The following is a 26,484-nucleotide window of genomic DNA, read 5'->3' as shown; positions in this document are numbered from 1 at the left end:
ACAGCTATTTCCTAAGCTGGGGAAAACATTCACTAGCAAATACCAATATACAGCAACTGCATACTGCTCATACACAAAATTACCCAAATTTTACACAAGTATATACTGATGGATCAAAGTCTGGTAGTGGAGTCGGTGCTGCAGCTGTCTTTCCCTATACGTTTCACTTCCCACTGAATGCAAAAGTTACATACAGCTGAATTATGTGCCATCAAGCTTGCCTTAGAAAACATTCTCCATCTGTCCATCCAAAAAATTGTAATATATACTGACTCACAGACAGAGTTCACTTTCAGCCTTTCAAAATTCCTCCTCGGCAACGCATCCCTTAATAAAATCTATAAAAACTCAGCTGATGCATATCCATGATCACAAGCAAGTAGTCATTTTTTGCTGGATCCATTGGGATATCAGGGAATGAAAAAGCAGATTATGCAGCCAAACATTCATCCAACATGGCATCGCCAGATTACTACGTTCCATATATGGACTACAGATCCCATATAAGAAATAGATGTAAGGAAAAATGGACACTTCTATGGCAAGCTCAACTGAATAACAAGCTCCGTGAAATAAAACCTGAACCACAGTTATGGGTCTCTAGTTTTTGTGTAAACAGAAAAGAAGAAGTCACCCTGGCCAGAGCATGAATCGGGTACAGTCAGCTCACCCACATTTTTCTTCTTTCTTCTTCTCTAAGCATTGCTGCTAAGATCGAGAGTCTTCTATCGCATCCCAGTTGAGAGAGTATATTTACAATACTCGGTGGGATTCCTTTATGAGAGTAAACAACATGAAAACCGACCTGCCTCGCACAGGATTAAAGAGCTTATTCAGACTTGGAATGTCGATTTAAGTAATGCTTTTCATGACACAGCTCTACCTGTTACACCTTGAATGTGCGTTTCTGCCTCACACGATACACACTTTAATCAGTTGGGAAAGAATGCTATATCTCTCTGCAATATCAAACAGTTGCACTCAGCACACGCTACTCCGAACTCCCATATCTATAAAATATACTCCCGCCTAAAAGTTTGGAATCACGTTTAATTTTATTTAATTTTCAAAGTTTTTATTAAAATAGGACCAACTTGTTTACCAATTTTTATTAAAATTCGTAAACACGATTTGGTTATTTTCTGTTATTTATGAAAATCAAAAACGTAAATAATATTTAAGAAATTTCTAGATTATTCTAGAATATTCCAAAAAGGTGTAGAGGACTCCTTAGTGTGGTATAATGTTGTAGATGATTCTAGAATATTCTAGAAACTGGGAGTATTGTTTCAATATTATAGAAGATTGTAGATGATTCTAAAGTATCGCTGTAACTTATAAAATCGAATACCTGTCATTCAGAAAGAGTGTTTGGTGTACGTTTGTGTGTTTCGTGATAAACATGGTAAGAAATAAGGAACTGAATGTTGAACAAAGAAGTGCTATTATAGCTCTGTATAAAAGTTATTCCATTTGCAAAAAAAAAAAAAAACTAGTTGTACGCCTTGAAATGTTTTTTTTTTTTCAAGGAGTACAAACTACCATTCGAGAATTCAAGGAGACTGGTAGTTTAAAGGAAAAACCACTATCAGGACTACCGCGCGTAACAGCGGAAGCTCAATAATTGACAACAACACTGATTGCTAAACGCAATCAACGACTTACTGAACCTGAAAACCGAATTGAGTTCAAGAGGATCAGAGATATTCCTGTGTCTATATCCACTGTAAAACTTCGTCTTAAGCAAGCAGGTCTTTATGGTCGTGTAGCGGTCCAGAAATCTTTAGTAAAACCGGAAAATGGAAAGAAACGGTTGGTCTCGGCTGAGAGCCATGAACATTGAACAATTCAAGAGTGAAGAAAACGTACTGTGGACGGATGAATCCCAATTAATTTTAATTTTTTTTGGATCCAAGCTTAGAGTTTATGTGAGACGATCAACTGAATTAAAATGGTACCGCACCGTTTAGTGCCTACAGTCTAGCACGGTAGTAGTTTCAACTTGATCTGGGGTTGCTTATTTTATTTATTTATTTTTTTTTTCTGGAGTGGGCGGCATTGTCAGAATTGAAGGAGTTTTAAAAAAAGATGGCTATGAAAACATTCTTGAACATAACATGATGCAATTCCTCTGGACTTTGACTTTGTAGAAGAAATTTTATACAAGGTGGGCCAAAAGTAGTTATAGAATACTGTATACCTACGTTTCGAACCCTTTATATCATGGCTATATATATATACAGAGAGAGAGAGAGAGGTATACTCGATCAGTACTGTATACCTACTTTTGGCCCACCCTGTATTACAACAAAACAATGACCGGAAACGCAAGCTCTGAGCTAGTCTGCAGTTATTTTCAGGTTTCGATGTTAATATGCACCTTGATTTTTACACTTTAATAAGAAAAGCCAGCTACATATTGCTATGAGTAATTTCCGAACTGATCACAACTAATTGTAAAGCAACTGCTGTTGCTGTCCGTTTTCATAATGAAAACGTTGCGCGAAACAGACGTATACTGATTAACTGTTCCTTAAAAATAAAATTTGTAACATGATTATTAGTGTAGAGTTCCATCGAAATATTTTTAAAAAATTATCATACAGTGAGCGAATTGGTTACTTAACATGATCCTTAAAATAACTATCCACTATCGGCAAATAGTTTTGGATAAATAATCGAACACCATAGTCATTGTTGAAAGTATTGAATCAGTGACTCGGTCCTCACCCATTTATGTTCTTCTCCCAAATATAGATGAAATGAGCTTTAATCAATTTGATGTAATGATAACCTGCTTCCCTGACAAATAGATTATTAATTATTTTACTATTTAATGTTTATTTTTTCACAGTACCTCCAAAATGGGTTCACACTCCTAGGGATTTAGAAGTTATGGTCGGAGAATCAACATCAGCCGACTGCAAAGCATCCGGAAAGCCAACACCAGAAATTAAATGGAAAAAGAAATCTCAAAGTAAATAAATTGTATAGTTTTAATGCCATAATTTTTCCTCTCAGTATCCCTTTCAGAAGTAATTTTTATATCCGATATTGAATCTACCTTGCAGATCAAGAGGAATTCCATGATGTTCACTTTACCACTCTTGTCAAATTTTTACCGAATGGAACTCTGCATATTGATTCAGCTACAAAAGATGACGAAGGGGTTTTTATTTGTGAAGCTTTTAACGGAATTGGAAAGTCGTTATCGAAAATGATGACTGTTGCAGTTATTGGTAAGCCTTTCAACGCTGATTTGTCATATAATGTGAATTTAGATTTCCTCTGTTATGTTTTATATTTTAAATACAGGGAGTCTGAAAAATGTATACAACATCAAGAAAGAAGTTATTCATATGTTATACGTATATTAATATTATACCAAATGTGCATTTTCCGGATTTCATTAATCTGACTGACACCGTGCTCTATCCATGAGTCGGACCATAATGCAAAAAAGAGCATACTAACTTGATATTATAACAACATAAAGGAGTTTTAAGATGGTACTGAAAAACAGAGAATGCGTGCGATGTGCAAGGACTATGGAGAAGCGAATTTACTACTGAACCTGAGACTCGACCAAAAATTACGAAAATTCATGATCAATTTGAGGCGGATGAAAAGGTATAAGACATTCACAAAGGATTTTCTGGAAGACTAGTACCTCACCGGGTCACTGCATCTGCTGTGATATTAAAAGCATTTACGCAATAGTCAGAAATATATTTATGAAGGTGTGTCCATCATACTGAAAACAAGAGGGCATGTGCACACTGAATGCTGAGATCTGGTCAGTGGAAACTGCATATCTCAAAGCTTTTCCGTGCCCTGACTTAAATGATCCTGATGAGAATATCAAGCTTTCTGAGTGATTTTAAAAGAAGGGGAACAAGGATGAAAAAAAAAAAAACAGATATGATTTACTGGTCGGACGAAGCATCTTTAGAAGCTCAGTGGTATTAAAGACTACAATATGTGTGTGTATTCATCTCTAATGAATGCAAACGTTCATGTGAACAATACAGTAAATTTGCTAAGACTTTCGTTATGTGTGTCTTCAAGGATTATTTCTGGACCAGATCAATTTGAGGGGAAAGTTACTCATGCTTGAGTACCTTAATATGCTTCATTCCTGGACCATCTACAGATGCGAGGGAATGAGGACGTTTGCTGTTATCGAGATGAAAACCTCCACCACATTTCAGTTTTGATGTCAGGGCCTACCTTGACGCTGAATTTCCACACAGTTTGATATGCCGGTGAAAGTAAATTTCCGCCACATTCGGTTGGTTTGACTCGATCGGACTTATAATTATAGGATTACCTGAAGGATAAGTGTTAAATCGAAAACCAGGTACTGTCGAAGAACTTAGGTACGACATTGAGTTTTTCTGTGCAACTATTCCACTACAACACTTTCTCTTGGTTGTCGCTCAATTGTTTGGTTGAATCAATTGAAACAATTGATTCAACCAAACAATTGTTTGGTTGAATGACTCAACAAAACAATTGTTTCTCTTAGTACATAAGTATTTTATTTATTGACGAATAAAAATATTCAGGCATGAAATGTGTATATATTTTTTGCCACACCCTGTATTACAAGATAATGATAAGTGTCCTTTTTATATGATACAGAGTAGTTCTTATTTTCCTTTTAGATTTTATTCAGGATCGTAACTTATTCTTGTTCATAAAGGATACTTTACGTTTCAATTATTTCATAACATATGTTCTTGAAAGTATGATTACTTTTTATGAATTTATGATTGCTCTTTATGTAAAATATTTCGTTAAATATTTTATAAATCGCAGGACTTGTGTTTTCTTGCTTTTATCATTGGCAGTACTGCATACAATTTAAAATTTATTTAAAATGAATCAATTCTAAATAACGTTTGCTATCATGAATATCAGTGTCACTCATCACGAGTTTGAATGAGCTAAAAAAGGTTATTTTAGTTCACAAATGAGCGCATAGAGGTCGCCGTAGTCACATTAGTTTTGTTCGGAATACCAGTTTAACGCAGCTATAATATTTGACACTTTCTTTGGTTTTTGTGTGTATATATTGAGCAAGATGCAGTGAAGTGTTCGTTCCATTGGTATATGCTGTTTCTGAAGTTATTCATAACCCACATAATTTTCAATTAGTGTGTTTTTCAGCCTGAAATTAGATAGTGCCCAGTTCTTTAAATATGCCTGTTCACTTTGGATGCATAATGGCGGTTCTTATAGCGTTGTGCAGAGCTTCTATGGCTGACGACAATGGTAAGTAGTCGAGTATATTTATACACGGAGTAATAACGAATGTTCATGTCCTTGTGCTGTACGCATTTTAAATTTTTAAGAAAAATACTTAGTAATAAATATTTCCCCTTATTTTAGAAGTTTTGTTACATCATAAATATTGTCATTATAATAGATACATTTGTAATATGCACTGCATCTAAAACATTATAATGTAATACTCTCACGATAATATGGAGGTCCTTTGTTACCTATAAATATGAACAAGTGCTGTCAGAACGGTGTTTAATCCAGTTTTTAAAATCGCCTTTGTTTTCTAATATAGTAATAATCAACTCAAACTAATTTTTTTTTCTCGAGAAAAGAAGCTTAATTATAAGAAACCTGAACATCTAACAAATAAAACCTTGAGAATACAAATTTATATCTACTTAAAGCATCTATTATAGTAAACATATCTGTGTAAGGAATTAAAAAAAACAAAAAACTCCCTCATTCATAATCACTGTACATTGTATTGAAGCAATCATTTCATCGGGCAGCCACCTTCAATAAATGGTACCTTCATTCTAAATCCATTTAACTGTCTTTTAAAATAGCCCCGTGGGCTATTTTAAAAGACAATTAAATGGGTTTAGAATGAAGATAGAGCCCAAACGTGCTTTCGTTTGGGCTCTATCTCTAATAAACGGACAGATGGATATCTTGCTTCTTCCGGCATTTGTTTGAGGTTGGTGGTAAATGTCTATCCGCCCCTCACACTTTCCAGTCATACACTGCAATGTTTTTTGTTAGTTTAATTTACATAGCATGTTAATATTTGTAAATAAAATGGAAATGAGACAAAAAATATATATTACTGCTTGCCCTATAAATGAATTGGAACGATACCTATAAAACACAGAGACAATTGATTTTCACTAAATCACAAGGCTTGTAATAATAAGCAACTTACAAGTTTAGCTTTTCAAGTTTTCAGCCATCATACACTGATTATAAATCCACTGTTAAAACAGCATATAGGCTTCAATGGACTGATCTGTGGCAAACACAAGCGAATAATAAACTATTTCAGCTTAAAAAAGAACCTCAGTTGTGGACTTCTAGTTTCAGGAAAAGCAGATGAGAAGTAATTTTGGCAAGACTCCGTATTGGTCACTCTTATACCACTCATCTGTTCTTGCTTATGGGAGAAATCTTCCTCAATGTCCCTTCTGTCAAACCCAGCTAACAATTAAACATATCCTAATAGAATGCTCTAAATACTCAAGTAACCGGAAATCCAGTTTTTATTCTCTATCCAATCTTCAGGAACCTTTAATTTTACTACACATACTTTGGAAGCACTGTTTAGATAATACTTGAAAAGCATAAATATATATAATCGCCTCTGATAACCATTATATTAAAGACTCAGTCATAAGTTAATGAAAAGGCACAATATGGCCCAGGAGGTCCTTGTGCCAAAAAACCCACAACAACAACAATAATAATGTAAGCCATTATATAAAATAACCGAAATCTAAATATCATAAATGTATTTTAAAACGTGAGTAACATTTATACAATACTATCGAATTGTAGTACTTTTATAAGTTTTCTCTAAAATAAAGTTTAGACTTAAGTAATAAGTTTTTTTAAAAAAATTCATACCTTGAGAGCTACTAATAATAATATTAATGAATTTGCACTGCATAATATAAATAAAAATGTTTTAATCGTTGACTCAAAATCATGCTCCAATTAAATTCGAATTTCATTTATGAAATCATAAATTACATGAAACGGAAAATGTATACATTTCGAAGGATTTATTTGTTCAGCCTTCTGGCACATTAAAACAGAAAGTGCGAAATAAGCTAACATTCAAATGCCACATAATAAATGAATAGTCTAGCGGTTGTATTATTGCTAAAACGTCGATATGTTAACTATTCCATTTCTTCTATGCGATAATTCATTTAAACCTCACTGATTAAGATATTATTTTATCGCAGCACGTAATTTTATTAATATGTTCATCTTCAGTTGAACAAAAAGAGCTAAAATATTTCAAAAGCTAAAGCGCATCAATATAATTAAAATTTCAGGTGTATTCAAGATACAACCAGTGATCTTTCCCAGTACTTCAGTAGTTGGCGAAAGAGTGAGTGCTGTGTGTACAACGACATCGGGAGAAAAAATCATATTTGAATGGTATAAAAATGGAGACGAAATCACTCAATCTGCTCATATTCAGATTCGTTCGTATTCTGATCTTTCGAACATTGTGATAGATCCTGTGGAAGAAGATGACAGTGGTAACTATACGTGTAGCGTTAGCTCTGGTAGTAGGCGAGACAGCTTCACCACCAGTCTGAATATTTTGGGTAAGTTTGTATTGAAAATATTATTGTTTTAAGTGCAGATATTGTTATTGATAACAAAGGCCTACAGTTATTTTTGTGTTCCAGCTAAGTGTATGTGTCCTTCATTGACAAAAATATGCCAGTTTCGAAAATGACCCATTTTTCTTCCTTGCACACTAATTTTTCACAAATGTCATACTCGTTTAGATTAATTTGAATAAAATACGTAAAAATCATATTCTATTTTTATTGTTACAAGATCAGCGACCACTGGTTACTTATTTTTCTAGTATGATGGAAAACAACGAGCGTTCCAGAAGTACTGAGAATGCATAGCACAAGACAGCGTTAGATTTCAGTGACAAGCCCTGGTACTGTCAAAATAATTTGAATTTGAAGTTTCTTGAAGTGGAGCTTAGTCTGTACGATACACTGCTGTTCATTTGCTCGATTGAGGAGAGGGCATATTTTGGGATGAAACTAGGCGACCATGATAAATTATACTTCTGTAGAAAGTTTCAGTGACAAGCCCTGGTACTATCAAAATAATTTGAATTTGAAGTTTCTTGAAGTGGAGCTTAGTCTGTACGATACACTGCTGTTCATTTGCTCGATTGAGGAGAGGGCATATTTTGGGATGAAACTAGGCGACCATGATAAATTATACTTCTGTAGAAAGTTTCAGACAACTGTGTTGAATAGTTGAGAAAATGAAGTCAATATAAGAATTTTTAAGATTCATTGTGTATTGACTTGATCTACGTTACGATTTTTCATGCATTGACCAAGAACTTTCAGTACAAATTCATTAGCAGATAGTTTTTGTAGTTGGGTTTTAGGAGCATCAGCGACTAAGGCCATATTGCTCCTTGTATACTGGCTATAAATTGCGTGTCGATTGTCTGTTTGCTGGACGAAGAACCCGAGTTTCCTGGAGAAAAAACCATGCCACCCTCGCCTGAGACCGACTAACTCATCCGTGTAAGTGAAAAAGCACCATAAAAATTCCTCCTGTCATCGACGGGACTCGAACTCAGGTCTTTTTCACCCGATGTGGGGAGGACGGCGATTCTACCAACTGTGCTACCTGTGAGGCTGTTCATCTTCAGAATCTGATGAAGAAATTGTATTGAGATTTCCCAGCATGAAAATATATGTGAATTGCATAAAGTTCACACAAAACGAGCCATTTTTGTGTGAAAAAATTTTCATCTTCCATAATTTTCTGTGGACATCCTGAGATCAAGACTCCAAGCTCAGGATAGACCTCAATTTCCTAGAGCAAACACTATCAGAGGATACTTGTTCCGTAGTTTCTCGGGAAAGTCACTTGTCCATTTTCAGTCATTACTTTTGAATTAATGACTTGTTTAGGAGCTCTGGTATATGAAACCAAATGAGTAGAGACTCTCCATCGATTCGCCCAAAACTTTTCCGGAAAGTCTCCTTCATAAGTGGGGGGGGAACCTCAAAAAAGTTAAATATGAAGAACATAATTGACTTCCATAGCGTTGTGGAGATTTGAAGATTGTATGTACATTGTTAGATCAGCAATCATGCCATGTATCATACGTGAATGAGATAAGAGAGCAGATTAAAGATAAAGGACAAGAAAGCGGTTGCCACGCAGCGACAGCATTGCATCGATGTTAAAAAGTTGTGAAATTCTAATGTCTTCAACAAACGTTTCGTTACGACCGAAGCAATTTGAAAAGGCGTTGGAAAGAGACGGTAACCGCTTTAAGTACCTTTGCAACCAATATACAAGTTTATCTGATGCGAAAACAAAAGAAGACGTTTCAGTGGATTACAGAATATCATCTTCATAAGTGCACCTCTTGTGCCAAACATGCTCAACAAGTTTTGAGAGCTAGAATATCTATTATCGTAACCCCACATAAAACTTTGAACTCTTCACGTCATGCCATAGCAGAGTGGAATCTTCATGTCTCCGAGGAAGAAATCTGCTCTGAATTTAAAAACCAAGGAGTGACAGCTGTCAAGTGAATACCGATGCGAAAGGATGGGAATCTTGTCCCTAATAGAGTTATCATCCATACAATCAACCCCCACGGTTTCCAATTTCTATCAGGACAGGCTACTTAAAATTTCCAATAAGGACATACTTTCCAAATCCGACGAAGTGTTTTAAGTGCCAGAATTACAGCCTCTCACAAATAGCCTATTAGGGTAACCCGCACGATTTCTTCCATTGATCAATGTGGTGCTAAAAGATCACGAAAACAAGGAATATTCAGCTTCAAAACGAATTTGTGCAAATTGCCAAGGAGAACACCCTGCATAATCTCGAGCATATCAGAAGTAGAAGGAAAAGAAAGGAATTCAAAAAGTGGAAACAAAACTGAATTTTTCCTACAAATAAACCAGGAAACGCATCCAATCAGTAAATAGTGACAGCTCTCATACGTCCAGAAGGTTTCCTGGAAGTATAGAGTCGGGATACAAAAGGAGATGACAACACCATAAGAGTCATTTACTCCCGTCGCTCGCTACTTACTAAGCTCACATACACCTGCCTAGAAAGACCAATCATCTACTACTCCTATATCTGTGCCTTCTAAAATTCCCAAGGTACTAAAACTGTGACATCTTATAATGCACTCGTCTCCCCATTTCTTAATTCTTAGGGATTTTAATGGACATCACACCCTGTGGATTACGGCTGATATCAGTGGAAGGGAAACCATAGAGCATATGCTCACTAACAATGACCTTTCCCTTTTAAATATGGGAAAAACATCTACAACATGCCTACCCGTACGATTTCTGCCATTGATCTTTCCATCTGCTCCCTTTCTCTCTCTCCCCTTCTCTTTCCTTTACTTACGTGGAAAATGGAGGAGAACCCGGATGGAAGTGATCACTTCCCCGTGTTCACCTGGTGGGAGACCACGTCTTCCTTTTAGGTTATCGCTGTGGCAGATTGGCAATGTCTTCCAACACCTGATAATTTTAAGGTCGCTACAGTCAGTCACGAGCCTGTCAATGAAATCACGTACATTATAGAAATTATCGTCCATGCAGCGGCATTTGCAATTCCAAAAACATCTACTGACGATATCCCTTTTTTTTTTTTTTTCACAGTTAATTTCATAGCCTTTAAATGCGCTCGCACTAAAGCAAGTTATATCCGCCGTCAGAACCAAAAGGAATCCTGGATCCCTTTTATTTCTTCCGTTATCCAAACTATCAGCTGTAAGGTGGTCTTGGGAAAAAAATATCCAGAAAATGAAGGGAAAATACACAGTACACCGCTTATCGGTCCTGGAATATAAGGATGCACTATTAAACACTCAACTGCAATAGCCGATGCGCTTGGAAAAACATTATCTATCATCTCAGAAACAATCCCCACAGTCTATGTATTTAGTGAAGGGCCATTCCCCATTCATGAGCTGAAAACAGCTCTCACTCTTACGAAGGAAAATGCTGTTGGACCAGATGATATCTATTATGAAATGATTAAACACTTTTCCATGGATCACTTGATCTTCCTATTCAACAGAATCTTACTTGAAGACAGTTTCTGGACATCTGTCGCAAGGAAACGACTCTTATTTTGTAAGCCAAAAAATATCCTAAATTCCTAGCAGATTATTGCCGTATTACCCTGACTAGCTGTTTATGCAAAATATGAAAGAAAATGGTCAACGCGTTTCTTATGATACCTTAGAATCAAATGATCTTCTCTCTGCACTCATTGCGGCTTCCGAATGAACAGGTCCACTTTGGACCACTTATTTAGAATTGAAACATCTATTTGAAATGCTTTCCTAAAAAGAAAGTACGTGGTGTCAATCTTCTTGCATATGGAAGAAGGGCATGACAACTTGAGGATTTGTTATTTTAAACGATCTTTATAACCTCGGTCTAAGAGGTGACCTTCCCATTTTTATTAAAAACTTTTTCTCCTCTTTTTTTCAAGTTCGTTTAGGATCTACTCTCTCTCTCTCGATCCTTTTTCCTTGAGGAGAGAGTACTACAGCGATCTGTTTTATGCTTTACGCTTTTTACCATTAAAGTACACCCAATTACCGAACAACTTCCTCCAACCGTAAACAATGCGCTCTATGTCGATGATTTCGGCATATTTTCCCAGTAATGCAACATGAGGGTTATCGAGAAACTACAACAAACCATTGATATCCTTTAATCCTGGACCAATGGTTAGCCAATGGTTTCAGGTTCTCATCGCAGAAGACCGTTTGCATCCATTAATTTTGTTGCAAGCGTAACCTGAATTATGACTTGCAGAAAACACTGTTCCACTAGGACTGGGGACGAAATTCTTGGGATTCAACTTAACAAAAGATTGCGATTTCTCCAACATATTCGTAATCTATACGACCTTCTCATACACAAAGTGCATGAGAAGGTCGAACATTCTCTGTGTTCTACTTCTTGGGTTGCAGATCAGTGACAGTGTCCACGTTGTTCTTTAAATCTGACTGTTAAACATATTCTCATTTACTGCCCCTACCATAAACAAAATAGAACTTCAACCCCACTATCACTGGTTAATCATCGTAAACAAATAACGCTAGAGAATCTGATTGGTGACAGAGTAAATCTTTCCGAATTTTTTTAATTTCCTCAAGAAAACTGGAGATTTTAATCTCTTTTGATTACAGAATATCTGATTTCTTTATATAATAAATGAATAGGCGCATTATAGCCAAAGCAGCTTATGCGCCATTAAATCCCCACAACAACAACAGCAGCAGCAGATCGGTGCACTTTACTCCGCCTGTATCGTGCACTTGAGCGATCAAAATTACATTATGGGTCTTCAGTATATGCGCCCCCCAGAAATAGCCTCCTTCTTTGGCTTGACCCCATTCACCATCAGGATATTCATATTGCTACTGGTGCATTCAGAACAACTCCTATCCAAAGCCTATATGTGGAATCAAATGAGACATCCTTCTCACTTCGGCGAAATAGTTGTTTGTACAGTATGCTTTAAGCTGAACTCCCTGCTAGACTACCTCACATGGACATTCCGTTTTTGAGCCACGTTGAAAAATCTTCAACACTTGTCAGACTGCCAACCGTTCATTCGGTATTCGTGTCCAAAAGCTACTCAGACAGTTTAACATCACGGTAGATAGGTTGCACGATCACTAAAGCAGCTCCTTCCACCCTAGCATGCTCAACTACCACGTGTGACTTCTCCCTTAAGAACTGGATGAAGTCTGATACCCCGTCTACCATCAGTTCTATTCAGAACACCGAGGCAGACATTCTAACTTCTTGTCAGTTTACACAGAGGGATCTAAGTCGGAATCGTCTGTGGAATCTGCTGTTGTCTTTCCAGACAGTACTATATCTGAACAGATTCCTCTGATACAGCGTATACACTGCAGAGCTGCACTTTATAGAGTTAGCTTTAAATCACATAAAGCTCGCCAATATATACACCTATTCTTTGGGTGCACTAGAGGGACTTTATCAGTGATGAGATACGCTATTCATACAACCCTGTACCGGGTTCAGCAGATGATATGTACTCTCTATGAATGTGGATTTTAATATCCACTTCTGTTGGAACTCTAGCTACGTCGTCATTAGCGGAAACGATTTGGCTGATACTGCAGACAAACAGCCTCGACCAATAATCTTGGCCTGTCAGTACCCTGTACAGACTATAAGCAAATAATGAGTAATAAGTTATATACGCAATGGCATTGGCAGGTAACAAACCAATTATATCAGATTAAGGTTGTAATCAAACTATGTCAGTCTAGTCTGCGCAGGGATTGTAAAGAGTGATTGTTCTTGCTCGGCTCCGCATAGGACACAGTCATCTGACATTCCTTTGTTATGAGGGCTGATAACTCGCCTATGTGCAAGCAATGTGACATCGTTTTATCCATTAAGCATGTTTTAACTGTGAGTACAAATTTTAGAAATGCACGTTTTATCGCTTTTAACCATCTGACTGAGCCGCTGTCAGATTTTATCCGATGATGACCAGGTGTCAGCAGTTTTTAAGTTTTTACAAGCTGTTAATATGTATACACATATAAAATATACGATTTATTTTTTTCTTATGCGGCATTTTACTTATGTATATATAATCTTTCGACAAGGTATTCTATTTAAAAGGTTACCAAAATCTAGTTGGTTTTTTGAAAGTTTTATTCCAATTCCGTTAGTGAGAAATAGGACGAGCAATTCCACGAAGACATAAAGGAAATAAAACGAACCAACAGGGAAGGTAGTATATAAACATGATGGCAGATTACTACAGGTCTTCTAATAGGGAGATTCCTAGTGTAATATGTGAAAGAAAAATCGAAATATGTCCATTTGGGGCCAAATGACCTAGAAATTATTCCTAGAAATATGGTGAATCTGAGTGCGCTTTCACGTTTGCGTTAATAACTAATATTGTTTTGTGTTCTTCCTTTTTGCCCTTTTTAAATTTATGGTAAATACAATTTGTAGAATTCCTTTGTATTACAAAAAAAACAGATGCTATTAAGACCATTGCATTAATCCTGCTTGTTGCAAAACGCATGAACTGACAACTTCAAACTTCTTCTTCTAAGTACTGCATGATTGCAACAAAATTTCCTTACCCAAACATTTATTGCGTATAAATAAACTCTTTTGCATTAATGTTCATAAACTGTGTTGCTTAGAAAACCAATTGGCCTTGAATTTAAAAAAAATCTTTTTTTTTAAATCCAAGGCCAATTTTCTAGAAATTTCGGTAGATCAATCCACTGTGATCGACCATTCCTGAACCCGAATTAATATAAATTTTTTTTCCCATTTCTGAGCAATGTTAAAATGTGTTTTCAAGAGAAGGAGAAAATCTTTTTATTTATTTAATATTTTTCACAGTGCCTCCAAAGTGGATTCGTACTCCTAATGATTTAGAAGTTATGGTCGGTAATACAGTATCAGCCGACTGCAGGGCATCTGGAAAGCCTGCACCAGAAATGAAATGGAAGAAGAAATCACAAAGTAAGTTAAAAGACATTCGCTTTATTGTCAAAGGATTATTTCTTTCTTTTCTTGAAATACTTTTTCAGAAAACGTTTTTCTTTCTGATAAGGTAGCATCTTTATTGCAGATCAAGAAGAATTCCGCGATGTTCAATTTTCAACGCAAGTTAAACTCCTACCAAATGGAACTTTGCACATAGAATCAGCTACTAAAGAAGATGAAGGTGTCTTTCTATGTGATGCATCCAACGGGGTTGGAAAATCTTTGTCAAAAATTATAACTATATCTGTTATTGGTAAGGATATACAAAATGGCATTGGCCATTTTATTACATAATTTGAATTTGCAGTTTTTCAAGGATGAGTTTTCCTTGACATATTTAAATGCACAACTGATTATGATTTATATAGTAGAGAATAACCCTTTGAATAATTTGAAAGTATATAGAAGGAAGGAATTAATTTTATAAGCCTTTATACTTTATCTAGCACAATGTATAATGTTTTACCTGAACGACAGATCTTTTAAGAAATTTGATTTTAAAATTGCATTTGTTTATTAGATCGATTTTTTGTATTCTGTTTGCGAAAGTTGTCTTCTTATTTTGTATTTATATTGACATATTTCTGGTATTTCTCATATACAAATAAGTATATCTATAAAATAGTTCATATTTTACTATAAGCAAGTAAGTGTTGCTTTTTAATGAATATTTTTGAAAGATCATGTCTTTTAGTTCATGGTCAAATGCATAGAGGTCGCGACAGTCACTTTTTTATGTTTAGAATACTACTTTCGTAACGTTCTCCGGATATACTTAATACTTTTTGTGGTTTATATTGTGTATTTGAAGCAACTTCAGGACCTATGAATCCTATAGCCACACTTGATTGTTTAGGCCCCTGTTACATGTACTGAAAATTAGTTTCAGATCAGTATTTTGCAGCTAGAATTACCCAGATTCGCTAAGGTCTCTGTGAATATGCCTGGAAAACTTCACTCTGTAATGGCGGTTCTTGTAGCGTTGTGGACAGCCGGTAGAGGAGAACATAATGGTAAGTACTTATGTACTATTAATATGATTTTGTTTGTTGTGTTATGGAATGTTAAATATGCCACTGGATAAAAATAAAAGCAGATACTATTACTTTCACTTTTAAGTGTACAATTCATGTAAGAGAATTAAAGTTTAATATTCATACATCACGCTTAAGAAATTAAGAAAACTGAGCTTTGTGTTATGACACTCAGGTGTACTACAGCTTGTGGCTTAATGTGACCCGAAAGTTTCAAAATTTTGAACAATAAATGAGCATAAAAATTGTTTGAAAAACATTTGTTTATCACGACAGCTATTTGAAACAGAACAATACTAGTAAGACACTGTTTTTAATGTATAATATTTTTAAATTCATACTGGATATTTTAAATTATCCAGGAAAGATGACTAAAATTAATAGTTCTTAAAACAACTGCTTGAAATCTTTAGAGAATATCTGTTTATTATATTACGTTAATACCACAAGTGTGTGATTTGTAATTAAATATCTCTTTCAGATGCTTTCAAGATTCAGCCAGTTATCTTTCCTGGTACTTCTGTAGTTGGACAAAGAGTGAGTGCAATGTGCACAACAACATCTGGAGAGAAAATCACCTTTCAGTGGTATAAAAATGGGGTCGAAGTCGTTCAGTCCTCTCGCATACAAATCCGATCTTTCTCTGATATTTCTACTATCATGATAGACCCTGTTGAAGAAGAAGACAGTGGTAATTATACGTGTGGCGTGACCTCTGGTGAAAGGAGAGACAGCTATACCACGAGTTTGCATATTCAAGGTAGGTTACTATAAACAGTAACCAGTGAATGTAGATGAATGTTCGAGTGGTTTGTTATAAATGTTTCAGCACAAATAGTGTAATTGGATTAAAGAAGGAAGAGTAATAATTGTTTAAAAAACATGAATATGTCATGTGATAGCTTAGTTTCAAATTGAGTTCAATGACTTTTGTAATTTCATACAATTTTGTAATTTGTAATCTTGAATAACTTTATAACTAATCATAGACTTTTCTTCCCTGGACAAATATGAGATTATTTGGTATTTTAATGTTTTTCACAGTGCCTCCAAAATGGGTCCACACTCCTAGGGATTTAGAAATAATGGTTGGTGAAACAATATCAGCTGACTGCAAAGCATCTGGAAAGCCAACACCAGATATGAAATGGAAGAAGAAATCACAAAGTAAATGAATTAAATGCTGGTTTATGAAGCAATTATTTGTTCCTCTTAGTTTTAATTTTTATTACTGATGATGTTTGATCTACCTTCCAGACCACGAGGACTTCCATGATGTCCAGTTTTCTGCACGTGTCAAATTTTTACCTAATGGAACTCTGCACATCGATTCAGCTACAAAAGACGACGAAGGAGTCTTCATTTGTGAAGCTTCTAATGGAATTGGAAAGTCATTGTCGAAAATTATAACTGTTGCAGTTATTGGTAAGATATTGGTCATCGCACATTTATCATATAGGAATTTATATTTTACTTTTCACTGTTGTTTATTTGTATGATAAGTATATCCATTTGAATAAATGCAAATATATGACAGGCGAATTAAAGTTCTTATTTTACTGTTTGGTTTTGTTAGAATATTAAGTGGCATAAAATAAGTTTCCATTTAATACGGCAGTCATTAATTACAGCTTATTCTTGTACATTAGATGCAACTCAAGTTTTATATTATATAGTATTATTTATCTTTGGAAATATGCTTATTTTTTATAATAAAATTTATAGCTGCTGTTTATGTCAAATATTTTCGTTGAATATTTCGTTAATTGAAGAACATGTGCTATTTTAACTTTTATTAATGACAGCAATGTATATAGTGCAAATATATTTAGAATGAATTAATAATTAAACAATAAAATTTTATTATGATATGCTGGAATGTGAGTAAAGATCATTACCTATTTGATGGAGTTTTAAAAAAAAGTTAGTTCACAAATAAGTACATAGAGGACGCAGCAGTCACACTAGTTATGTTTGGAAAGCAGTTTAACGCTGCCATAATATTTGACACTCCCTTTGTTTTTTGTGTGTATACATTTGAGAATTTTGCATTGCACTGTCTTTTCCATCGAGGTATGCTGTTTTTGATGTAATTTACAAACCATACAGTTTTCAATCAGTGTGTTTTACAGTCTGGAATTAGAGATTTCCCAGTTATCTGTGAATATGCCTGTCGACTTTGGATGTGTAATGGCGGTTCTTTTAGCGTTGTATGGAGCTTCAAGGGCAGATGATAATGGTAAGTAACCACTAGATTTATTTATTATGCAATACTCAATGCTCGTGAACATATGGTGCTGCACTTTTATAGAGTTAACAGAAATACTCAGTAATATACACTTTCTCTTTAATTTTAGTTCTTTAAGTCATTACACGCTCTACAACGAAAAAGTTAGAATATTCAATGTGGATACGTAACACGCTCAGGATACATTTGGAGTCCTTTGCTAAGACTCATTAGTCCTGAGCCTGTTCACAGACGGAATCAAATTAAAATCGGAACGTTAACAATCAATGCACAGTAGGAGACAGTAGGAATGATTATTTTAACAATCATTTGACAAGGGTTTCACCATTGTTACATTACAGTTCAAGTTTGTGTGGTATCCTAAATATTGCTATCGCATTTGTTTAGAATAATATAAACTTTCATGAAAGAAAGCGCATTGAAATCGATTTAAGAATATTGCTTAAATAAACTTTACATTTTCACAATGACTGTTGTTAACTTGATCGCAGATTTATATCCGAAAATTCTGATTGCTCTCTCTTTTTAAAGAAGACTGTGCTAATTAAACTTATGAAAGTTGGCATTCTCATGCCTCGTCTTCATTTGGTTATATCTAAAACCCAATGTTCCTCATAGTAATAATATACTTGTAGACATACGCGTTAAGAGTTAATTATTGAAATAAGAGTGAAAATGCGATCTGCTTTTTAGGTGTATTCAAGATTCAGCCTTTTATCTTTCCCACTACTTCCGTACTTGGACAAAGAGTGAGCGCAAGTTGTACGACGACATCAGGAGAGAAAATCATTTTCCAGTGGTACAAAAATGGAGTGGAAATAATTCCATCTCCTCATATCCAGATTCGTTCCTTCCCAGATATTTCGAGTATCATGATAGATCCTGTTGGGGAAGAGGACAGTGGTAACTATACATGCAGTGTGACGTCTGGTGGCAAAAGAGACAGTTTCACAGCTAGTTTGAATATTCTGGGTAAGTGTCCACGTACATCCAATGTAGTTAAATTTGGGTATTTAAAATATAAAAATTAAGTATGCTAAGTACAAAACTTTGGAATATTCTCTATTACATTCTATTGATGTTTTGTGTTTCACAGATATTGCTGTCTTTGATATAGCAATATTTCTTATACTTTTTGGTCCACATGAAAGACAGAAGTGAAACTCTATCTGTATTTCAATAATATAACTCATTACACGTTTATGAAGCATCCAGTCACTTATTGTTTTTTTTTTATATACGTATATTATGCATAAACTAACAAACGGGGTTTCATATACGCGGTTCCGTATTCTCTTCTGTATTTGTGGCGTATTTAGGATATCAGGTACTGTATCCTTTAGACAGCAAGATCTGTGGACACATGTTTCTGTTATTTTGAAATTTCAGTAGGTAGTAAGAGTAACTTAGTAATAACAAGTAGGTTTGAAATTGGCATAGGCGAATGCCGACAGGGATAAAATAAGTTTTTGTTTTACTTTTCTTTTGCTTTTTATATAGTTCCGCCAAAATGGACTCGCAGCCCTAATGACTTAGAAATGATGATTGGTGATCCAGTAGTAGCTGACTGTAAAGCAACTGGAAAACCAATACCAGAAGTGAAGTGGAAGAAAAGAGTGAAAAGTAAGTTAATTCATATGCCATTTAGACCAATGTAAATTTTTCCATGTCCCCCTTTACGATGATACCTGCATACGCCACTGACGCAAGCACTAATTTTCTCTTCATACTAGAAAAGAATGAAATATTAATTATTAGGCCTTCCTTACAGATCACGAAGAATTTCACGATGTGCAGTTTTCATCCCACATCAAGCTTCTGCAAAATGGAACGATGTACATTGATTCAACAACAAAAGAAGACGAGGGTACCTTCCTTTGTGAGGCTTCGAACGGAATCGGAAAATCTCTCTCGAAAATAATAACCATAGCAGTTATTGGTAAGACCAAGAATTAATCAGACATTTATAAGCGATTTCAAGTTTAAATTTTTATTTCGATCCTGGTTTTCTCCTTAAATATTTCAATGTATTAAGAACTTATAATTTGTGTGATACTAACAGCTTTTCAGTAATATGCACATGTAGTAATAAATAATTTACTGGTTTCTCTTCTGGTGTGGTTGTAGATAAAAAATGCTAACAGTGATAGTAATTTTGTTATCTATTGTAATTGGATCATTGTTTTTACTTGACCCTATGACATTACTTTTACATTTCCTGAATAACTTAAAAGGTTTTTACCCGTATTCTGTAGGGGGCGAAAAAAAGGATCATTTCATTATAGCCATTTGAGACTTATTTAGAATATGGGTATAAACCTTTTGGTCAAAATAATTTAAGATAGAGTTAAAGGTTTTTAAAGTTATTCCTATATATGGATGATAATGGAGAATATTTGACCAGTTTAAATTAATTTTTATTTTACGCAAGTTATTAATAATATGGTTGCGAAATATAGAAAAGCTTTGTTATAATATGATCTAGTACAGTGTTTTTTGACTTCAGTGACGTAAATTATGATAGAAAATATTTATATTAGTTCCACTCTAAGAACACAGAGGTCGCTCTGGATTCTTTACTTTGTTTGGAAATGGTAGTCGTGTTATGCTGCCAGAATACCCATCTTATACATGCCATTGTAACACGTAAATGGTATCAGTAATTTGTGTATTCTCTCATAGTTGTACGCTATTCCATCATCAGATTCTGCATATAGTTTCAAGCTCTTCTTTCTACACTGTCTGAAAGCAAACAAGAATCTCTAAATGTTTCTGAATATGCCTGGGAAGTGTGGTTGGTTAATGGCGGCCCTTGTAGCGTTGTGCTCAGCCAGTAAAGGAGAAGATAACGGTAAGAATCTTTTTATAATTTGTATCATCCTAATATAAAGTTCTGGTACACAACTTTTATATTTTTAATAGAGAAAAACCGTTGAGCTTTTTATTCTTATGGATAACTTTGTAAAAACAGATCGTTAAATTGTACTGGATATGTTCATCGGCTACACCTAATAATTCAGACCAGTTAGTGGATAAAAATAAAGCATAATTTGCACAGGAGTACATTAACATATTTTGTGTGCTGTTGTGTTTGCCCATATTAAAGAACGAAATGTCGGTTTTGATATAATAAGTTTTATTTAAAGCTTAACTAAAAAATATATATTTAATCGTTTTACACGTTGATGTGAAATTAAATGATGCAATTGTCAGATATTGAAAATTTTAATTTATTTCTTCTTTTATTTATTGCTGACTTTAGCAATATCAGTAGAATGGGTGGCTTCAGGGGTTATTTAATATGAACTGACGATTTTAATAATTACTCTTTTAGTTTTTATCATAACGAAAAGATATATAATACTTTAATATCCAATTATTTGAATATCACTGCTCTGGAAATCGGTGATTAAATAAACTTTTACAAGTCTAAAAATTGACTGATTTAGTCACGAAAGTTGCCAGTCAGTTTAAAAGTTCTGGGATTCATTTAGCCAAAACAACTTCAGGCTTATTTCAATTTTTATGCAGGCAAGAGAATTTTCTACTTTGTTTTCTACACGATACTTTGATAAAAGTAACTTAAAGAATTGACAGTAGTGTATAGCAGCAACAACAGAAAACTATGTGGAACAGTGAAGATTACATCGAAGGGGTTTGAAAAACCAAGGAATTTTTTTTTCAGTATTGCTGATGGCGTAGGCAATTCAAAGTAATGCTTATGGTGTAAATTACTCCTTTTACAATCGATATGAATTTATAGTAATGTTTCTGTCCGATAAACTAATTTTAATAGCTTCCATGCAGCCTTTATTTTTATCTTATCTTTATTCTTGGAAACAAAAGCTAAATATTTTTTGGAGTATTCAGCAGAATATTGAAAATCGAACGTCTTTTATGTTTTGAGTAGTTTTATTTTGGTAGTTACTTTTAACCGTTTTAATTATACAAAAATATCTATCATTAGGATGTGGTTTAATAAATGTTTCTTCAGCTTCATTCATTCATATGTTTTATTTTATATTTAATAAAACATTCTATTTAATTAATAGAATAATAGATATATATACTTTATAAATGTGAAAGTTGTATTAAGTATAGTAATTTGTTATTAGACTTTATTAGATTGACACGAATAACTATGGTCCTCCTTTAATAGTATTAGCAATACAAATTTTTCTAATTGTCTTCAGCTATAACTTATTATTTTTAGGTGTGCTGCAGATCCAGAGATTTAACTTTCCTGGCACTTCAGTTCTTGGACAAAGAGTGAGTACAATTTGTACTACAGTATCAGGAGAAAAAACTAATTTTCAATGGTTTAAGAATGGAATTGAAATCACTCAGTCCCCTCATGTCCAAATCCGCTCCTTCCCGGATCTTTCTACAATTGCAATAGATCTTGTTGAGGAAGAGGACAGCGGTAACTATACATGCGCTGTTACCACTGGTGACAGGAGAGACAGCTTCACAGCAGAATTAAAAATTCTAGGTGAGTTAATTTTCCTATTATACCTTTTTTATCACTGTTCAAGGTATGGAATAATTAGCTTTCGAAAGGATTTAGTGAAGTGGTATAAGTGTGGTGTAGTGGGACATGATATCTTCCCTTTTTTAGAATTATAAAAAAGTCGCATTTATCCTATCGTTGTAGGATAAATTAAGGAGACTTTCTGCCTGAGAAAGAGGAGGAACTATATCGAGTAGTTAATCTAATAGTTAAATAATTTTGACTGTTTTCATCAAATCATATTAAAATGCATGAGTTACATAAAATACCTTTTGAAACCAAGTATAGATATTTTAAAATTAATAACTTAGATCTCATCATTTTTTGTAGTACCGCCAAAATGGGTGCACATCCCTAAAGATCTGGACGTCCTGGTAGGGGACATCATTTCGGTAGATTGCAAAACTTCTGGAAAACCTTTACCTGAAATAAAATGGAAGAAAAGATCAAGAAGTAGGTTCATTTTTAAAGATACGTTGATCGAGAATTATAGAAAAAATTGTGATTTCGTGTTTGTAGACATACTTTTTTCGCTGGGTCTGTTACAGATCACGAGGAATTTCATGATATCCCCTTTTCACCCCACATGAAAATTTTACCAAATGGAACTCTATATATCGATTCAGCAATAAAGTCAGACGAAGGAACCTTTCTCTGTGAATCTACGAATGGGATTGGAAAACCTTTGTCAAAGATGATAACTATTGCAGTTATTGGTAAGCCCATGAAATACTTTTCTTAAACCAGTTATGAACTGTATTTATTTTGATATCTTATGGATGTCTCTGTTGTTGTTTATTTGTTTCTAAAATTAAATCTTGGTTTGTAGTATATATTTAAGATTAATTAAATATTTTAAAATTTGGTGTTAAGATTTATCCACGATAAATCCAATGGTTTGATCTATCCACATGTTCTAATTTGTACCGCATTCTTTTTATGTAATCTGCATTTTATAATGCCTATTAAAATATATTACCCAGTTCTCATATAACAAATTAGTCTGAATTAACCTACAGTATTAATCTATGAAAATTGCATATATGTTTTTCAATTGAATCAATACATAATAATTAAGAATGAAGTTATTTTTGAAATATATTATTTTTCTAGAAAGAGAATTATATGCCTTTTAGAAGTGCAGCAATGATAGAAATTTTAGTTTGTGGTGTGGCGAATATTTATTTCTCTGGTTAAATGACATATTTATTGTACACAAAACAGTATGCAGAGGGCGCTGCAGTGTCTTAATTTTGTATGGATGTCAGTTATTGCACGCCACAAGAACTATCTGGTAGATGTTAAATTTATAGTGTTAGTAACTGATTGTGATACTTTGTGTAGAATGAAATAATTGTGAATAAGTTTGTTTCAGTTACTCCTTTAATACTCGATTATCTTAGTGCCTATTAGAGCCTTGCTAATGATTTCTTTCCTGGCTGTATAATGAATTTGCTTACCACGTTTAGTTCTATCATGGCGGTTCTTGCTGCTTCACATTCGGCTGCCATAGGAGAAAACAACGGTAAGTGTTACTTTGTTATTGCGAATACTAGCATGTGTGGTAACAGTTATCTCAATATTTATATTCGTTATTAAAAATTACCATATTGATAATGTATAATTTTAATACATTAAATGTCATAACTAATAAAATCATTTTGCAAAGCAATGGCTCACGAGTAGTTATTATTTCTTAAATTGTATATGATATTATAATCAGTCCAAGTATATTAAAATAATTTATACCTTATGATGTGCGCTTTTTCTTTTAACGTAAGAAATGCCTCCAGTATCTGTTATTATAGTCCATTCCATGTATCCATATGTTGTATTCTAAATAGCACTTGAGAATCTAATGTAAGACATTTCTCAAAGAGGTTGTAACACGACATATCCCTTTTTACAATAGTCGCTTAAGATGAATCGCTGTTTAAATGTTTACTTACGTCTTTCTTGCAGATATTTTCCAAATACAGCCATTTATGTTTCCTAATACTTCCATACTTGGAACAAGAGTAAGTGCTACTTGTACTACTACATCAGGCGAGAGTAATACGTTTCAGTGGTTGAAAAATGGAGTTGTGGTGACCACTCAGTCTCCTCATATTCAAATTCATTCTTTTCCTTATTTATCTAACATTGTGATTGATCCTGTTGGAGAGGATGACAGTGGAAATTATACATGTAGCGTAACCTCTGGTGGCAGAAGTGACAGCTTTACTGCAGTTTTAAATATCCTAGGTAAGTGTTTTAAATAGTGTATATTCAAAGATACATACTACTAATATTTAAAATGCAATTACATTATTTTAATATAATAATGTACCACACGTGTGAATGTATAATAAGTGTCAACTATATTATGTCAAAGGATTAAAAAATGTGTATGTTTGTTCAGTTCAACTGAAATTAATCGATAAATTAATATCCATTTTGATTGTTATTGTTTCCAATTTTAATTTCGCTACTGGAGCAGCGACTGTTAAAAATCTAAATATTCTAATAAATATACAGCATGTGTAGTTGGGCTATTCTGAATAGGCTGATTTTCCAAGCCCTGAATATCATCCTATTGTTAGCCTTGCGATACATACCAGTTCATTGTTAGCCTTGGATCACATCGCCATTGTTATCTTGGTCTCTCATATCAGCTGCTTGTTAGCCTTGCATTTCATATCATTCCATTGTTGTTAGCCTTGGATCTCATCGCCATTGTTATCTTGGTCTCTCATATCAGCTCATTGTTAGCCTTGCATTGAATATCATTCCATTGTTGTTAGCCTTGCATTTAATATCGTTCCATTGTTGTTAGCCTTGCATTTCATATCGTTCCATTGTTGTTAGCCTTGCATTGCATATAATCTCTTTGTTAACCTTCCATCGCATATCATCCATTTGTTATCCTTTCCTTGAATATTAGCCCGCTGTTAGCCTAGCATAAATTTTCTAGAATTAATGAAATGGAATCTAAATACAATTGAAGATTTAGAACTAATCATACTAAGTGTGTAGTAAAACATAAAAGTCATGAATAAAAGCAGCAGGAGAGTCATATTAAAACAGAAAACTATTATAGTTCATAATAATCTATTTTTAGGTTGGTTCAGAAAGATCAAATATGAAAATTCCATTTTTTTTATCTGCAGTTCCACCAAAATGGATCCATATTCCTAAAGATGTAGAGGTCATGGTAGGAGACATTATTTCGGTAAACTGTAAAGCATCTGGTAAGCCTCTACCAGAAGTAAAGTGGAAGAAGAAATTACCAAGTAAGCTAACAGACACAGTTTCCTTAGAGTGCATACTTCTTCTGCAGAATTTGTAATTCTTCAAACTTAATTTAAATTAATAATTATTTCCAGTGAATGAGGAATTCCAAGATATTCCGTTTTCATCACGCATTACACTTCTTCAAAATGGAACATTATATATGGATGCTGCGACAAAGGAAGATGAGGGTACCTTCCTTTGTGCTGCTTCGAATGGAATTGGAAAATCTTTGACAAAAATGATCACAGTTGCAGTTATTGGTAAAGTAACTTTATTAAAATAATCCTATAATTTATTTATTTACTGTATATTGTGGAATCTATTGAAACAAAATGCAGTTTTGGACTCGTAAAAGAATTGGTCATTGTGGAATTTATGTTAGTATACGACATGTTAAAAATGCAAGTTTTAGCCTTTATTTTTATCAGATAATGTCATATGTAAATTCACTTTACTTAGAATATATTAAATATCCAGTAAGAACTAATATACCCAAAATGAATTATATTTGAATCTTATATTATTTCTTATATAATCATTCTTAAGAATGATTCTTGTTATTTATTTAAATAGAAATATCAGTGCAGTATTTTGCTTTGTTTGATTCAATCTCCTCTTCCCATTTTTACTTTAAGTTAGCTTTTTTTGAAGATCTGTTTATTATATAATTATCAAAATATGTTGTTTATATTATAATCTTATTATTGGTCTGCTGTCGATAACTCCAACCTTTTTACCTATTTTGTATGTACATTAATGATTATTCATTTGTATGCAAAACGTAATTTTATACAA

The 26,484-nt window shown here is 34.0% G+C and overlaps 1 protein-coding gene across 1 annotated transcript; it reads left to right on the top strand.

The window, feature by feature from the left end:
* The first annotated feature begins 455 nt into the window (after positions 1–455).
* Positions 456–25,972, top strand: LOC150084371 (hemicentin-1-like). Its single transcript, XM_090376205.1, has 18 exons — positions 456–516; positions 2,855–2,977; positions 3,072–3,239; positions 7,347–7,625; positions 14,478–14,600; positions 14,692–14,877; positions 16,140–16,418; positions 16,703–16,825; positions 16,916–17,083; positions 17,802–17,897; positions 18,600–18,878; positions 19,407–19,529; positions 22,120–22,398; positions 22,747–22,869; positions 22,965–23,132; positions 24,379–24,660; positions 25,566–25,688; positions 25,782–25,972. Exons 1-18 carry the CDS (start codon positions 456–458, stop codon positions 25,970–25,972), a joined length of 3,174 nt encoding a protein of 1,057 aa, XP_090232331.1.
* Positions 25,973–26,484: the final 512 nt, after the last annotated feature.

Source organism: Mastigoproctus giganteus, chromosome 6 (assembly GCF_048544385.1).
Source record: "Mastigoproctus giganteus isolate SK-2022 chromosome 6, ASM4854438v1, whole genome shotgun sequence".
Classification (NCBI taxonomy): Eukaryota; Metazoa; Arthropoda; class Arachnida; order Uropygi; family Thelyphonidae; genus Mastigoproctus; species Mastigoproctus giganteus.
Note: the sequence above shows the minus strand (reverse complement) of the source record. Positions and strands in the feature narration are given on the sequence as shown.